This window comes from Microcaecilia unicolor, chromosome 3, assembly GCF_901765095.1.
Source record: "Microcaecilia unicolor chromosome 3, aMicUni1.1, whole genome shotgun sequence".
Lineage (NCBI taxonomy): Eukaryota > Metazoa > Chordata > Amphibia > Gymnophiona > Siphonopidae > Microcaecilia > Microcaecilia unicolor.
In genome coordinates, this window is record NC_044033.1 from 476,460,726 (window position 1) to 476,479,495 (window position 18,770).

General features: G+C 42.0%; 1 protein-coding gene across 1 annotated transcript in view; it reads left to right on the forward strand.

The window, feature by feature from the left end:
• Positions 1-6,606: 6,606 nt before the first annotated feature.
• The window catches only part of OGFRL1 (opioid growth factor receptor like 1), a 33,070-nt gene continuing 20,906 nt past the window's right edge, over positions 6,607-18,770 (forward strand). Inside the window, exons 1-3 of the mRNA XM_030199011.1 lie at positions 6,607-7,015; positions 14,100-14,186; positions 14,403-14,481. Coding sequence (XP_030054871.1) covers positions 6,692-7,015; positions 14,100-14,186; positions 14,403-14,481 — 490 coding nt within the window. The 5' untranslated portion in view covers positions 6,607-6,691. The remainder of the gene's footprint in view (positions 7,016-14,099; positions 14,187-14,402; positions 14,482-18,770) is intronic.

Genomic DNA, 18,770 nt, shown 5'->3' on the forward strand with positions numbered 1-18,770 from the left:
GAATGGATCCTCAGAAGCTTAGCCGAAATTGGGTGGCAGAGCAGGTGGGGGAAGAGGGGTTGGTGGTTGGGAGGCGAGGATAGCGGAGGGCAGACTTAAACGGTCTGTGCCCTGAAAAAGGCAGGTACAAATCAAGGTAAGGTATACACATATGAGTTTATCTTGTTGGGCAGACTGGATGGACCATGCAGGTCTTTTTCTGCCGTCATCTACTATGTATGTATGTTACTATGAACTGTTGTCAATTGAATTTGAAGGTCCAAAGAGAAGAAGCGGGGAGTGACTTGTGCTCATCTGCTTCAGCTCATCAACACTGCCTAAACTGCCAAGCTGCAATCAGGCTGTGGTAGCAGGCTCAGCCAAGAAGAGTAAGCCCAAAACAGAGAGTAGGGAAGCTGCAGACAGGCAGCAGACACAAGCTTGATTGAAGCTGCTGATGCTGGGCTGGCTCACTGCTGTGGTGGTGGCCCCCGTCCCCTCCCCGGTTCCCCCAGTGACACACACCACTATGACTGGGGCTGAGCTGGGCTTGGCAAAGAAAAAGAAGGGTAGGGAAGCAAGCTGCAACCACAAACCCATGCCTGACACCGTAGCTTGCCCTGGAGGACTCAGTCAGAGGACTAGCTGAGTCTGATCAGTCCAGGACCATTCCTGTTGGACCTCCCCCTCCCCAGCGACATACACCAAAAGGCTGAGGGAAGAAGAAGGGAAACAAGCCTGAGCCCTGACACTGTACAGCCTGCCTGCCAGAAGCCAGCCCTTAATCTCTGAGGACCAGCTGACCAGGACCAAACTGCAGTACTCTGCTGCTGTGCCCCCCCCCCCCCCCCCCCCCCCGATGCAACACACCACCGTAACCATCCTGCACAAGTTTGAGAGACTGTGATTCTGCAGTGCACTTGAGGTGAGGAACTGGGAGACTTTTGGAGTCTGGGATTGGGCCTGGGGGATGGGAATGGAGGGGTTGAACATGGGGAAATATATATGCTGGATAAAAGCCAGGATCAGCAGTCATTCATTGATACCCAAAGACTCCACTATTTACTAATTGGGCTCATAAGGTTAAGTATCAATGATCGGCTCCTGATCCTGTATACTGTGATTTTCATAAAAACACTTAAATTGATAGAGAACAGAGGAAAAGCCAGGAGACAGGGAGAGGGATGTGGAGGAGGGAGGCCAGGGAGACACAGCAGGAATGCTGGACACATAGGGAACAGATGCTGATGCACACTTAAGTTAGGTGTTTTAAGTACATAATCATTGTCATATTTGAACAGAGCGAAGGTCCATCATCCTGTTTCCAACATTGGCCAATCCAGGTCACACGAACCTGGCAAGATCCCCTAAAAAGAACATAAGATTTTATGCTGCTTATCCAAGAAATAAGCAGTGGATTGTCTCAAGTGCATCTTAAGAATGGGTTATGAAATTTTCTTTTAGAGAATTATCCAAACCTTTTTAAAATCCTGCTAAGCTAACTGCTTTTACCAGATTCTCTGGCAACAAATTCCAGAGTTTAATTACATATTGAGTGAAGAAATATTTTTTCTGATTTGTTTTAAATTTACTACTCAGTAGCTTCATTGCATGTCCCCTAGGCCTTCTATTTTTGGAAACAGTAAATAAGTGATTCATGTATACCCATTCCACTCCACTTAGTAATTTATAGGTTTCTACCATATCTCCCCTCAGTCATCTCTTCTCCAAGGTGAAGGGCCTTAGCCTCTTTATCCTTTCCTCATAGGGGTTATGTCACAGTGCAGAGAGGGTACAAAGTATAAAACAGGGTCCAAAATATAGCAAAAAGCACTAAGAGCCTTCAAAAATGGGACACAATTTCTTAAATGATCAAATGTTTCAATAAAGACCCGACATGGGCCGTTTTTCGGCGCACAGTTCCTGCGCCAGGGTCAAGTAGTAATCTATTATAAAATCAAAATCCAGAGATCAAACTTCTTCTTAATAGTATAGGAGTTCAACATGTTCCGCAGAAAAATACTCAACGTATTGAGAACAGTGCATCCCGTTACTCCTTACTCAAGGAGCAAACGGGGTTATCCATCCCCTTTATTATTTTTGTTGCACTTCTCTATACCTTTTCTACTTCCATTATATCTTTTTTGAGCTGTGGTTACCAGAATTGAACACAGTATTCCAGGTGCGGTTGCAACATGGAACGGTACAAAGGCATTATAGTATTCTTGTTTTGTTTATCTCTTCTCCCATACTCCTTGCTCAGTTGGCCGCGGAGGCGGAGTCGGGCTACTACTCTCACCCTCCTGTAAATTTCAACCCATTCTTCCATCCCAGTCTCACTGCTTTTCTTCCTTCGATCCATCTATTTGCTCCTCTACCTCTCCGGGTAGCAGTCATTTATCGACCCCCTGCTAAATCCCCCTCTTCCTTTCTCACTGACTTTGATGCCTGGCTCTCCTTCTTTCTTGAACCTTCATCTCCTTCCCTCATTCTTGGGGATTTTAACTTTCATGTTAATGACCCCTCTAACTCTTATACTTCCCAATTTCTTGCCTTAACATCCTCCTTCAATCTTCAACTGTGCTCCACCGCCCCTACTCACCAGAATGGCCACTGTCTTGATCTTATATTCTTCTCCAACTGCTCACCCTCCAATTTCCTTGCCTCAACTCTTCCCCTATCTGACCAATATCTTTTAACTTTAACACTTAAACACCCTCCTCCTCAGTCCCGTCCTATTCTAACCAACACGTTTAGGAATCTATAGGCTATTAACCCTTCTACCCTGTCCTCCAGTATCTCTAATCTTTTCTCTGTTGCTATATCAACCAAGTCCGTCAATGAGGCTGTCTCTTCCTATAATACTATTCTGTCATCTACTCTGGACACTCTCGCTCCTCCCGTGTCTCGTCCTGTGAAACGTACCACACCTCAGCCTTGGATGACCCCTGCTATCCGCTACCTACGCTCTTGCGGCCCTGCTTAGCCTGTAGCCTGTGGTGCGGCCCCAGTTTCAAATGCCACTCAAGCCGGCACTCCCTCAACGTTGGTGGAGGAAGCTTCGCTAAAGTTGAGACGGGAATAGACATTATAGTTTTCTTGGTCTGTGTTTACAGCATTTTCACAGCACAGTCAAGTCATAACATGTGAGCTATGAACTTACTGACACGATGAAAGCAAAATACCCATGCTTTCATGCCGGTCAATATGATTGGGAAGATTACACACTCTCAGCAATAGTTGCAAGATACTACTGACCACAACTCCTTGGACTAACAAGTCCTTCACAGACAAGAAACATACACTATCTATACCCTGAATCGCAGGAATAATTCCAACTTTCTCACCATACAGTCCTTGATCTGCAGACCTCTGGTGTGGTGAAGAATCAGAACCTGCCTTGGCGACGTGTCCTCAAGAGCAGTGTTGGATAATATACTGATCTCCTTGCTCATTTTCCATGTTGGATTTCACAGATCGTTTGCCTTGCTGTTTTCTAAAGCAAAAGGTGTCAAGGGTCCCAGGGAGATGGAGACCAAGGAAACTGAGACAGATACATGGGGCCAGGCAGACCCTATCTGCAAGGAGGGGCCCAGCCCAGGAGTGCACCAGAAAGGAAATGAGACCCCAGAAATCTAGAGGGGAGGGAACCCTATGAAAGGTTATCTTATAAAAATTAGGCATAAAATCAGATCTAGGACGTCCCAAGCCTATGAACTGACGCGAGTGAAGCAGAGTTGGCTATATTACAAAGACACAAAGAAATTATACTAACTCATGAACAAACTCCTAGACACCAACCAGATCACTACATCGAATACAGACATCCCATCTGCAGATAAACTTGCTAAGTATTTCAATGAAACAATTGTAAATCTACGTAACACGCTACCTCAGAACACTGACATCGAAAACTTCCTTAATGAATTGGACCCAGCCACTGGCGAATACCTGGCTGACCGAACCTGGATAAACTTTGCCCTCCTTATCGTCGATACAGTTACACAGGCAATCAGCAGGTTCTCCAGCACCCACTGTAAACTGGATACCTGCCCCAACTACCTAATGAAATCCGCCCCAGACTGCTTCATAGCAGACCTCACATCCCACCTAAATTACATGCTACAGCAAGGTCTCTTCTCTAAGGAAAATGGCAATATCCTACTCACCCCGATACCAAAAGACACCAAGAAAAAAATCAATGACATCACTAACTACCGTCCAGTAGCCGCCATCCCATTGTCAGTCAAACTGATGGAAAGCATGGTAGCCAAACAACTTACAGATTATATAAACAAATTCTCAATATTACACGAATCACAGTTAGGTTTTCGCCCCCTCCACAGCACAGAAAAAGTACTACTCACTCTCCGAAGCAAATTCAAGCAGGAAATAGCAATAGGCAAAAACATCCTCCTCCTCCAATTCAACATGTCTAGTGCATTTGACATGGTAAACCATAACATATTAATAAGATTACTAGATAAGTTAGGAATTGGTGGAAACACACTTAGCTGGATCAAGGGTTTCCTAAACACAAGAACATATCAAGTAAAATCAAACTCAAACATATCATCACCGTGGAAAGCAGACTGTGGAGTACCATAAGGATCACCACTAACACCGATCCTCTTCAATCTAATGATGACCCCATTAGCCAAGTCCTTATCCAACCAAGGCTTTAACCCCTTCATCTATGCAGACGATGTTACAATATACATTCCTTACAAATCTAAACTGACAGAAATCACCAATGAAATCAAGAACAGCTTGAACGTCAACAAAGAAAAAACACACTGTCTCATCCTCTCATTTTATTTATTTATTTTATTTTTGTTACATTTGTACCCCGCGCTTTCCCACTCATGGCAGGCTCAATGCGGCAGGCATGGAGGGTTAAGTGACTTGCCCAGAGTCACAAGGAGCTGCCTGTGCCGGGAATCAAACTCAGTTCCTCAGGACCAAAGTCCACCACCCTAACCACTAGGCCACTCCTCCAGTATCACAACACAGCGTGGACAGCCCCTCAATCATCAACACCCCAGATTACACCCTCCCTATCTCAGACAGCCTGAAAATCCTCGGTGTAACAATGGACCACAACTTAACACTAGAGAGCCAAGTGACATCCACAACAAAGAAAATGTTCCACTCAATGTGGAAACTGAAACGCGTAAAACAATTCTTCCCGAGAGAAACATTTCGCAACCTGATACAATCAATGGTACTAAGCCAGGTAGACTACTGCAATGGAATTTATGCGGGATGCAAAGAACAAACATTAAAGAAACTTCAGACCGCTCAAAACACGGCAGCTAGGCTTATCTTCGGAAAAACACGATTTGAAAGCGCAAAACCCCTCCGCAAAAAACTACACTGGCTCCCAATCAAAGAACGCATTGCCTTCGAAATCTGCACTCTGGTTCACAAAATTATCTACGGTGAAGCCCCGGGATACATGACAGACCTGATCGACCTACCAACTAGAAACACATCCGAATCAACACGAACGTACCTAAATCTGCACTGCCCAAGCTGCAAAGGACTCAAATATAAATCTACATACGCATCCAGTTTCTCCTACATAAACACACAACTGTGGAACGCATTACCAAAAGCCTTGAAAATCATGTACGACCACCTAAACTTCCGGTAATCACTAAAAACTTACCTGTTTAAAAAGGTATACCCTACCAATCCAACATAAATGGCGATCTCTGCAACGCACCAAAACTAAAAGTATGTAAAGCACATGACACAACTTTTCCGTTGTACGATTCCCAAATGTGGCTGTGCCACATGAACTCTATCTTACCACAACATCACTTTGTATTTGTTTACACTGGAGTCTGCAAACGCAGCTCCGGTACTGTTAGCCACATTGAGCCTACATATAGGTGGGAAAATGTGGGATACAAATGTAACAAATAAAATAAAAAAATGCTGGGAGAGATCAATGTGGTACAGAAGCCCTAGGAAGGAAGGCTGGTCAGGGTTTAGGCCAGAACCATAAAATCCTAAGGGGGAGGGTCCTGAGTAAAGAAGTGAGATAGAAAGGCCTGGGTAAAGTATAAAAAAAAAAAAAGCCAGAAGTATATAAAGTGAGAGAACCCCACCAGTGACTCAGATGTTTGGGGAGGCTAAAGTGAGTGAGGATCCCGCTGTATCCGGTTTTTACACCGTCCCCTAAAGTGAGGTGGGGCTGGGGTTGGGATGGGGTATGACAGGACAAAATTACTTATTTGGGGCCGACTCGCACCACCTCTACCTGTGGTGGGGGGCACAGTTGGACATAGCAGAGAAGGCCCCCTTCACTGTGTTGCTCTGGTACAGCTGCAGCAGCTGACTCCCCCCACCTCCATTACTGATGGTGGTATGTACACTGAATGCATTCCAGTGAATTATGTGCCACATAAGCCGCAATAAAACTCTTTAAACAGAATAATGTTTGCAGCATTCAGGAAATATACGCCAGTACTTTAAGACTCACACGTTAAGATAACAACAACTCAGTCGCATCTGGAGCGAGAGAGCACTTCCTGTAAAAAAATCTCTAACAGGGCGGGGCCTCCTCCCTCCGTTCCCGATAGTGGGCGGGACTTCTTTGTATCTCCGCCCCCCAGTGACTCTCCGCTCTCTCCTGCCTGCCGCGGCCTCCGGCAGAAGCTTTTATCTTTCCTCGTCCCATGTCTCAGTTCTAGCTCGCGCTTCCATGGGAAACCTGCTGAGCGGCACTACCCCGAAGGAACCCACCACTGTGGAGGAGTGCGACTCCACCTGGGAAACGGACTCCGGCGGGGAGCCCGAGGAGGAGGAAGACCAGGGGCAGACAGAACCCGAGGAAGAAGAAGAGGGCAGGAGGCTGGAAGAATCGGAGACGGGGGAGCAGCAGGAGGAGCAGAGTCAGGGAGAGCCCTCTGTGCCCTGCAGCTGTCAAGAGGACGACGCCGGAACAGTAGCAGCAGCTGCTGCAGGAGAGGAGAAAAATGAAGGAAACGGAAAGGCGCTCGAGGAAGAAGTAGTAGAAGCGGAGCAGGTACGCATCTCTGGGGAACAGAAGCGCGCACGCGTGTACCGAGGTGCACGTGGGGGCGGGGGAAGCGCGTGCTGCCCTCGCGTGACCCGCAGCTCGCTGCCTCGGAGGTGCAGGAGTAGCCCGTATTTCTTTCGGGTTTCAGCCAGTATGCGTGGCTTGGTAGCTCGGTGCATATCTGTGCTTTCTAATATATGGGCGCTATATTGGCATGGACCGGTAGGCGTGCTGTCACAAATCTGTTTCTAAGCTGAGATTCTTTGTATAACAGCTTCTGGTATTCATAGATGAGGTTGTGATGCATTTAGTGCAAGGTTTGTATCCCACTGTCATCTCAAGTCAAATGTGCAGGACTTAGATGATCACCTCTAAATTGCCAGTTCTTATATAAGCCTCTTTGCTGAGGAGCATATGTTGCATGTGGACGAACACTAAAGTGTCAGGTTTCTCTCGGGGCAGTTTCACCAAATGGGTTAGTTTGGGGCATGCCATGACAGCAGTGAACCTTGTGCCTAAGCTAATGCATATATAGAGAACGATCTCGATTCTATATGAGAGTTCGTATGTGCACTTAAAGTGGACAGGTTGTTTCTGGGAAGACTGATGAGTTGGTATGATTTTTATCTGTATTAGTGTGTATGCTCTAACTTTCACTATAATGTAGGTTTGCATTCATTTTGGTTTATTCAGTAGGTACACATTTTAATCTGTATTCCTTTAAAAGTTTTCTAGTCTTTGTACCTTCTCTGCTTTTTTTTTTTTTCAGTTCTTTCTTGTACTTTTTTTTTCTTACTTTATTTTTGGGTGTGCCCCTCCCCCCCTACCCACTATTGTTTCTCTCATTCCAAAGGGGTGTCTCTTTTCCTGCACTTCTGTATATCTTTTTTTCTTGCTCCATCTCAATACTGGCTCTTCATTTTCTTCTTCACGTTCTTGTATGCTCACTCCTAGAGTGACCTCCCTTTTCTTCTAGTCTTTCTTCTCACCTGTAATGTGTTCTTTTCTGTTTCTAAACCTCTTTTAAGATCTGACCATCCTCACCACCTAACTTTTAACCTGCTCTCTGAACCCTTTTTTGCTCTGTTTATTGTGAACAGTGCCCTTAAGCATTTGTATAAAAAACATTTTTGAAATGCAAATGAAAGATTAATACAAGAAGCAATAAAGAAACAACAATTAAAAACCATTAACATTAATCCAAAAGTCCACATCAAGAGGCGAGAATGAAATTCTTTCTTAAAAAAAAAAAAAGCTATCAAACAAGAAAATGAAGCATAAACATGCTATCAATTGAGTTAAATCTATCAGGTTCCCTAGATCTATACTTTATCACACTCAAAAAAAAATGTCTTATCCTTGAGATGTACTAAGCATCTACAAAGAGAGCAAAAAAAAAAAAAAAGCCACAAAGCTATTACTCCAGCCTACAATAACAAAAATTGTTTCCTTTGTTCCTGAGTGGCCTTGGTCACATCTGAAAACATTAGGATAGGCTGCCCGCAGAACACATTTTTCAGCCTGAAGTAAGATTTCAATATCATCGGTTTCTATCGTTCAGAAGCAAAAGTCACCAAAAGGATAGTTCTAGAGGCAATAATATCTTGAGTGTCTTCTAAGAGAGCCATTAATTCCCCTGGCCCTAAGCCAGACATTACATCAACAGCTTCCTTCTGAGATTTCTTCACAACAAATGGAACATAAGAACATTTCACAATAATAATAGTCCGCATTCTCCAACATGAAACTTTTCCTAAAATATTTCCGAAACAATTGCTCACTTTATTTTAAAGGAGAATTAGGCAAGTTATTACCCCCAATTGATTTTCATGTTACTCTACCTTATGATACACTGTCAAGCTATCCTTCACTGCTGAAACCTGAACAGCTTGTAAAGTATTCACCTGACCTTGTGCTACTTTTAATGAAGTATCCAAATTAGTGATCCTTCATTACCTTTCTGAAATAGAAACAGTAACATTTGAAGAAAAAGTACATAATTGAGCAGTCTTCCCCTTCGACATCTCCTCTGTTCTGGATACCATTCACCAGTTATCTACTAAAGAAATCATTCCTTCCTCTTCCGTCAATGATGGCGTATCCCATGCTGGTTCAAAAATCACCGGCTCCAGTTTATTCAATCGGGAATCAGAGGGAGCGAGAGGATGGGATTCCTTTTATCTTCTGCGACCCAAAGGCCTTTTGTTTTTATTTATAAACCCATCCTGCAGGTCATGCACGTGTAAGAATGCACAGTGACAAAACAGTGCATATTTACAGGTGTGCTCTGTGTAGGTGTTCCTGGAGGCATAGTTAAGGCAGTGTTATAATGTACCAGTGAACTTATGAAATACATGAATACACATGCACACATTCTGCCTGCTTCCCAGAAGGTGCAAATGTATGCATTGACATTTACGCACTCAGAAGTTTGTTCTGGGAGCCTGTTTTAAAAAGGCAGCATACTGTAAGTGTGTTGCTTTCATAAAATAGGCTTCAAATTGATACCTTTTTGGACTTCTCACAAAGACATCCTGTTATAAAATCAGGGCTAAATTGGAAAACTGTTTCTCAAGTAGAGTATAACTGGTGGGATTTAGTAATCTAGAATGACAAATTTGAATGTGCAGTAGCCAAGAAACATAATAGCTTTACATACCTTTGAGAAAATATGGGAACCCCTCCTTATCTAATAGAATTAGCTGTCCATTAATTTAGGATGTCTGTTATCATACTATTCAGGCTGTATTGAATTATGTGCTCTGTAGTTGTTTTGATTATTCTATACTTGCTTTGAAACCAATTATAAAAAAAAAAAAATACTTGAACTCAAAATAAAACCAGGGCCAGATTTATCATGGTTTATCAGTTGATGGCTTATGGTCATAGCTATAGTATTGCAGGAAACCAAAATTCAAAGAATCTAGTGCTTTAAAATGCAGAAACACCTCCGGTAATACAGTGAAACAGTATAAAAGGTTCTGTGCTTGGTAATAGAAAATTTAAGGTTAATTTTAAGGATAGAGCTGACTAACCCAGCGTATATTAAATAGCCCATTTTACCACTTTGAAGTCTTTTGGTGTCTGACAGCATCACAATTCATTAAGAGTGCCAGCAGCTGGATCCACGCAGCATAGCATTGAAACAGATGGGAAGGCTGCTTCTGAAACAATTTCTTTGGTAGGCAGCAGATACAGAGATTCAGATGTTGTTGAAGTTGGAGATCTGATGACAGAATCCATACAGAGTCCTGAATTCTCCTCTTTTATAGCACTCGTACATTGTGAATGTATGAATACAACGTTGAGTACATGAAGGGAATGGAATTTGGTTCTAGCTCACATCTTTTTTTAGTAGTAGCTCAAGATGGGTTACGTTCAGTGCAGTTGATATTGTCCTGTCCCCATAAGAATATCCATACTGGGCCAGACCAACGGTCCATCTAGCCCAGTATCTTGCTTCCAACAGTGGCCAATCCAGGTCACAAGCACCTGCCAGAAATCAAATTTGTAAGAACATTCCATTCCACCAGTCTCTGGGCAAGCAGTGGCTTTCCTCATGTCCATCTCACTAAGACTATGGACTTTCCCTTTTTTCGAACCTAGATATGCTGACTTCTGTTACCACATCCTCCGGCTAAGAGATCAGTGCTTAACTATTCTTTGAGTGAAAAAAAAAATATTTTCTCCTATTTGTTATCAAAGTATTTTCATGTAATTTCATTGACTGTCCCCTGGTCTTTGTATTTTTTTGAAAGAATGAAAAATCAATTCACTTTTACCCATTCTACACCATTCAGGATTTTATAGACTTTAATCATACGCCCCCTCAGCCATCTCTTTTCTAAGCTGAAAAGCCCTAACCTCTTTAGCCTTTCATCATTTTGGTCACTCTGAACCTTCTCTAATTCCTACCTTTAGTGAAAACATGTTGCCTTGAGTCCTGTAATCCACTGGATTCCAAAAACTTTACTATTTTTTTTTGTTACATTTGTACCCCGCGCTTTCCCACTCATGGCAGGCTCAATGCGGCTTACATATACAGGTACTTATTTGTACCTGGGGCAATGGAGGGTTAAGTGACTTGCCCAGAGTCACAAGGAGCTGCCTATGCCTGAAGTGGGAATCAAACTCAGTTCCCCAGGACCAGAGTCCACCACCCTAACCACTAGGCCACTCCTCCACTCCACACTATTCTCCGCTTTAAAAGCGTTTCCATTCCATTACCACAGAAGTTCAACTTACTGGCCTGTAGTTCCCAGCCTCGTTACTTCCACTGTTGTGCAGAAGGACAACATCCGCCCTTCTTCAACCTTCTGGGACCACTCCCAACTCTAGAGAAGCATTGAAAATGTCAGACAGCAGAGCCGCTAAAACTTCCTTAAGTTCCTTCAGTACCCTCGGATGTAACCTATCTGGCCCCCTTCATTTTGTCCACCTTTAGTTTAGCTAGCTCCTGACGAACACAATTTTTCAGGGACAATTACACATCCATTCCTATTTGTGTGAAGGTACCACTAGGTGTGTTGCTGACAGCATCCTTGAATGTTGTTAAAAAATATATTTCCATGAAAAGTAATACATTTTGAGTGCATTCACTTTTCAATGTTACTGTTTAATTTGGAAATTTGATCCTTCTACATAGAACAGTTAGGGAACCAATCAATAACTGTCATCTTATCACTAAGACATTCTAACAACCATGAACTCGCCTTCACACTTAACCACTGATGAAATTCATCTATATGGTTAGACTAGCAGGCTGAAAACCAGGGAAGCTCAGTTCAAATTCAAATCCTATTTCCACTCCTTGTAATCTTGAGCAAGTCACATATAACATTCCACTACCTCAAGTATATAAAAACATAAGAATAGCCATACTGGGTCAGACAAATGGTCCATCTAGCCCAGTATCCTGTTTCCAACAGTGGCTAACCCAGGTGACAAGTACCTGGCAGAAACCCAAATTCCTAATCCACAACAGAACATTGCCTCCTATCCCATGGTTAATTTTCTCAGAAGTCTCATAAGGCACTTGTCAAAAGCTTTCTGAAAATCTAAATACATTACATTAACCGGCTCACCGTTATCAACATGTTTATTCACGTCCTCAAAGAAATGAAACAAAACTGAAGAGGTAAGACTTCTCTTGGCCGAATACATGCTGACTGTCCGTCCCATTAAACCACGTTTACCTATGTGTTCTGTAATTTTATTCTTTATAATAGTTTCACAGATGATGTACTGAGCCAAATCGACAACTTAAATTATGGTAAATCACCTGGACCAGATGGTATACACCCCAGGGTGCTGATTAAAGGTGAGCTGACTGATGTAGTGTATCTAGATCTTCAGAAAGCTTTTGACAAAGTTCCTCATGAGAGACTCATGAGAAAATTTAAAAAGTCACCATATAGGAGTCAATGTCCTTCTGTGCATTAGGAATTGGTTATTGGACAGAAAAAAGAGGGTAAGGTTAAATGGCCATTTTTCTCAATGGAGGATTTGTAGTGGGACCGGTGCTATTTAACACATTTTTAAGTTATCTGGAAAGTGGAACGACGAGTGAGGTGATTACGGGGGTCTTTCACAAAGCCGCGCTAGCGTTTTTAGCTTGTGGTAAAAATCAGCTGGCAGTAAATGCTGAGACACCCATAGGAATATAATGGGCATCTCGGCGTTTACTGCCAGCTGACTTCTACCACGAGATAAAAATGCTGCTGTGGGTTAGTGAAAGACCCCCCTACATTTGCAGATAACACAAAACTAATCAAAGTTGTGAAAAATTGCAGGAAGACCTTAGGAAACTGGAAGACTGGGCATCCAAATGGCAGGTGAAATTTAATGTGGACATAAGCAAAGTGATACACATTGGGAAGAATAATCTAAATCAGTTACCTGATGCTATGGTCCACCTTACGATCTAGGTGTCGTAGACAATATGCTGAAATCTTCTGCCAGGTGTGTAGTGGCAGCCAAAAAAGCGAACGACACAAGGAATTATTAGGAAAGGAATGCAAAATAAGACCAAGAGTGTTATAGTGCCTCTGTATCGCTCCATTGTGCAACCTCATCTTGAGTATTGCGTTCAGTTCTGGTCGCCATATCTAAAAAAGATGTAGTGAAATTAAAAAATGTTCAAAGAAGAGTGATGGAACTCCTCCAATATGAGGAAAAGCTAAAGAGGTTAGGGCTGAGGGGGGTTATGGTTGAGGTCTATAAAATCCTGAGTGGTGTAGAATGGGTAAGTGTGAATCAATTTTTGTCACTCTTTCAAAAAGTACAAAGACCAGGGGACATTCAATGAAGTTACATGGAAATAATTTTAAAACAAATAGGAGGAAGTATTTTTTCACTCAAAGAATAGTTAAGCTCTGGAACTGGTTGCCGGAGGGTGTGGTAACAGCGGTTAGGGTATCGGGGTTTAAAAAAAAAGTTTGGACAAGTTCCTGGAGGAAAAGTCCATTGTCTGTTGTTGAGATGGACATGGGGAAGCCACTGCTTGCCCCAGGATTGGTAGCATGGAATGTTGCTACTGATTGGGTTTCTGCCAGTTATTTGTGACCTCACCTTTTGGAAGCAGGATACTGGGCTAGATGGACCACTGGTCTGACCCAGTATGGCTGCCATTATGTTCTTATGGATGGATAATAAATCATCAACTATCTATGGATTCAGTTTAGCTCTCCTCTCTCCCACAGTCCTTCCCACAATAGAAAATGTCCTCTCAGAAAATATGCTGGTAGCAGGAATGCACAGGAGCCCCCATGAAAGTTGTGCCAGTTTTTTGGCCAACATTTTTGCTTGTTTTTGCAAAAAAAATTTACCATCATTTCCATGAGAGAATGGGATGGGGACAAAGTTTGGCCCTATCCCCGCTGATAACCCACTTGTCCCCCTTCCCCATGCCATTCTGTACTTTTCTGTTAACCACTTTGAATGGCTTGTGCCAGGCAGGCAGTACATACATTATAAATGAATACATTGTTAGAATGAAACAAGATCTGAGTTAAATCAAAAGAAGGATCAGTAGGGTGAAAAATGTAACTTGGTGCTACTGGAGATGTGAATATTTTTGTTTGTGTTTCAGAGCAATTCTGTAGCTGAACAGATAATCAAACCAAAAAGAAGCTTTTATGCAGCAAGAGATTTGTACAAGTATCGACATCAGTACCCGGTGAGCTTGTCTTAGCTTCAAGATAACTAATCTGCATAAATTTGAATATTTTTAATTAACGTGTGCCTGATAGCGTGACTTAATTCCTACTGAATGGAGGTTCTTTATGTACTGTTTTCCCCATTCTGTGCATGTGGAGAAATTGATAATTACCAAAGTAGAACCATATTTAATTTGTAAACTATAAATGCATGTCATTGTTTTTTTTTCCTGCAGAATTTTAAAGATTCTCGATGTCAGAATGACTTGTGGAATCTCAGATTTTATTTGAACAAAATTCCCTTGAAACCTGATGGTAAGTATTCTGATACTGTATGTGGCCAAAATCAGAAATGGGACAGTGGCATGTGATATTTTTCTGGACATTGGGGAACAGGAAGGGTTTTTGTCAGGGCTTAATGATGTTATTGGTGCAGTATGTAGAAAAATGTTTGTATGGCAAGTGCTAGATTAGTCAAATTTGTTAAATATCACACAGTGACTGAAATAGGATAAATCTTTTTCATATACCTAACTGGAAACAAAGTTGGTTCATAATTTGTCCAGTAAGATGTGGATCAGCCAAGTAGTGTTTAGCATTTAGATTTATAGCAAAACTTTTTTGTTTTTGATACAGGCTTTCCAGGGAGCAGTTTTTAAACTGTTCACATTTAGAACAAATTTCTTGGGTTGTTTTAATCCGTGGCTTTGCTCTAGTTTTCAAAACAAAACTTTACACATCTTGTTTTGAAACTTGCCAAGCATACATGGTACCTGTGGACAGTGCTAGCAAAGTTCTACCTGTCACGCAAAAGTGCATGTGTAGAGTTGAAAAGCCAAGCTACGTGCTTGCTTTTCCTCCCCAACCTAAATACACCACCTGGAACACTGCCTCTGACTCTAACTAAAGATAAGATGCATTGTGGAGCTTTTAGTCCCATTGGCAGAGGGCAGTAACCTGACAGCAGATTTACACTAGTAAATCACCATTGACTTGTATAAATTGCTTTGAAACTTGTCCTCTTGTGTAGGTATTATTTTAAATCTTTTGTTCTCCTGCTCTTTTCTTTCATTCAGTAGATTAACAATGATATCCATAGTAAGAATGTAACTCAGGATACATTACACATCTCAGTCTAGGACTTTATTTACTGGTAGTCTGTATAGTATTTATTTGAAGTTTTCCCAGATGGCCGTACATCTGGCAAAGAGATGGCTTCATAAGCTGAGAACTACTTTGTAGCCCTCGGCCGTGGCCAAAAGGATGCTAAGCTGCATAGAGAAGGGTATAACCAGCAGAAGAAAGGCGGTGTTGACGTTCCTTTACAAGTCGTTGGTGTTCAGTTTTGGAGGCTACATCTTGGTAAAGATGTAAAAAGACTGGAAGCAGTGCAAAGAAAAGTTACAAAAATGATATGGGATTTGCGTTGCAAACCGTACGAAGAGAGACTTGCCAACCTGAACATGTATACCTTGGAAGAAAGGAGAAACAGGTGACATGATACAGACGTTCAAATATTTGAAAGGTATTAATTCGCAAACAAACCTTTTCTGGAGACTGGAAGGCGGTAGAACTAGAGGACTTGAATTGAGGTTGAAGGGGGCAGACTCAGGAGTAATGTCAGGAAGTATTTTTTCACGGAGAGGGTGGTAGATATGTGGAATGCCCTCCTGCAGGATGTGGTGGAGATGAAAATGGTAATGCAATTCAAACATGCGTGGGATAAACACAAAGGAATCCTGTTTAGATGGAATGGATCCACGGAATCTTAACGGAGATTGGGTGGCAATGCCGGTAATTGGGAAGCAAAACCGGTGCCGGGCAGACTTTTACGGTCTACGCCCTGATCGTGATTGAATGGATATGGATGGGCTTGAGTGTAAATTTTAAGGAGCTTCGATGTTCGCTTCAGAACTTTTAGTACAAGAAGAGTGCTGGTCAGACTTCTACGGTTTGTGCCCCGAGAATGGCAAGGACAAATCAAACTCGGGTATACATATAAAGTATCGCATACCATGTAAAATGAGTTTATCTTTTTGGGCAGACTGGATGGACCGTACAGGTCTTTATCTACCGTCATTTACTGTGTTACTATATGTTACTATTAGGCATATTTTGAAAGCACTTAGCCTTCCAAAGTTCCATAGGTTTCTATGGAACTTTGGAAGGCTAAGTGCTTTGAAAATATGCCTCTATGTTACAGAGTAGACTACTATTACTAGATGTATGCAGCGCTGTACACTTGAACATGAAGAGTCAGTCCCTGCTCTGCAGAGCTTACAATCTTAAGCAAGACAGTCAAACAGGTGGGAATGTTAAACAGACATGGGTGCTGAACAAGTGAATAGGGGTTAGGAGTTAAAAGCAGCCTCAAAAAGTGGGCTTTTAACCTAGATTAATTTTAACTCATGCCTTTTGAGTAGTAGTTGAAGGCAGGTCACATTAAGGTAAAGTAGTCATATTCCTGTCCTCCGAGGGCTTTCAGTCTAATTTTGTACCTGAGCCAATGGTCTAGGTGTCATTGTAGACAATATGCTGGAATGTGCCGAGTGTGCGGTGGCCAAAAAAGGCAAACAGGATGCTAGGAATTATTAGGAAAGAGATGGTAAATAAGACTGAGAATTCTATAGTGCTTCTGTATCTCTCCATGCTGTGACCTCACCTTGAGTATTGTGTTCAGTTCTGGTTGCTCTTTCTCAAAAAAGATATAGTGAACTTAGAAAAGGTTCAAAAAAGAGCGACCAAAATGATAAAGAGGATGGAACTCCTCTCATATGAGGAAAGGCTAAAGAGGTTAGGGCTCATCAGCTTGGAAAAGAGGTGGCTGAGAGGAGATATGGTTGAGGTTTAGAATGAGTAGAAGTGAATCTTTTTTTTTTTTTTTTTTTTTTTTTAACTCTTTCAAAAAGTGCAAAAACTAGGGGACACTCCATGAAGTCAACAAGGAAATACTTTTAAAACGGGAGGAAATATTTTTTCACTCAACAAATAGTTAAGCTCTGGAACTCTTTGCTGGAGGACATGGTAACAGCAGTTAGCGTATCTGGGTTTAAAAAAAGGTTTGGACAAGTTCCTGGAGGAAAGGTCCATAGTCTTCTATTGAGACAGACATGGGGAAGCCACTGCTTGCCCTGAGATTGGTAGTAAGGACTGTTGCTGCTTGGGGTTCTGCCAGGTACTTGTGACCTAGATTATCCACTGCTGGAAGCAGGATACTGGGCTAGATGGACCATTGGTCTGACCCAGTATGGTTATTATGGAGTGGAGGAGTAGCCTAGTGGTTAGTGCAGTGGACTTTGATCCTGGGGAGCTGGGTTCGATTCCCACTGCAGCTTGTTGTGACTCTGCGCAAGTCACTTAATCCTCCATTGCCCCAAGTACAAAAAAGTTGCAAAAAACACAGGCAGTATTTTATGTCCATTTCCCTTCCTTTGTTGTCACAAGGAGCATCAGTAAGATTTCAACCCTGGCTTCCCTAGTACTCTGCCTGCTAAGTTAGCCACAAGACTACTCCAAAATATTATATGTGAATGCAGCATCTAATTTTTTTAATATTAACAAGACAAACCTTTATACAGAAAACCTTATGATGACTCCCTTTGTTCTGTCCATAATTTAAAGGTGAGAATTATTTGTATTTTTTAAGATGAGTAAAATGACAGGGTTTAAACAGTATTGGCTCAGAGTATTAAAAAAAAAGGATTATAGAGCAGACTAATTTAGGAGGGAAGACAAGCTGAATGTATTTATAGGGATTATCCAGTTAAGTAAAGATCAGATAAGGTCATAGACTAAGTTTCAGGAAAGTGCATTGTGAGCAGTCCAACATTGGATCTCTAGATATTGTAGAGGTAGAATATTGCTTTGATATTTTGAGATATTCCCATGAATATGGTGAGGTGGCTTACACAACAGTTCATTCAGTCCTGGACACTTATATATATGCTGTTACCCTTAAGCAGACCTAGTTTCTATATTTCAAAATAAACAGTGCTGAGCATGTAATTATGTAATGATTGCCAGCTAGTTGCTAATCTTTATTCTTAGCCAAGTCGTTTGAATCAGCTCAGTCAACTAGAGGAATTTAAGTGAATGTCACTTATTGGATAGCTCACATTCTGGATTTTGGAAAGCTTTTGGTACAGAAACTGTTGATTGCCTTCCTTGAATAATTAAGATTGACCTTTGATGGCTTTCTAATTCAGCTAGATTTTTCAGCAGTGTTTGGTCTTGTCAATCATTCTTGCGTCTAGTTGCCTTTATTTTTAAATGGTTTGAGGTTTTTTTTTAGGGGTTTTGTCTTAAAAGTTAATGGTTTGTTTGTCTCAAATTCATGACAGAAGGACTTTTCGAGGTTCGATAGAGGTCTCCCATTTTCTCTACACTTTTCAACATGTATATGAGGGGGTTTAGGGGTCCGTTTTATTAAGCTGTGATTAAAAAGTGGGCTTAGCACATCCTTACTAGAGGTTGACCAAAACTGGTGGTGTTGGTTCTGGCTGAAACCAAACCGACGACAGAAATTCGGAATCATGGCTCCTTCCGCTGGCCATTTTGTAAAAATGGCAGCCACAACTTCCTGCGGCAGCCTCATAGCCGCAATT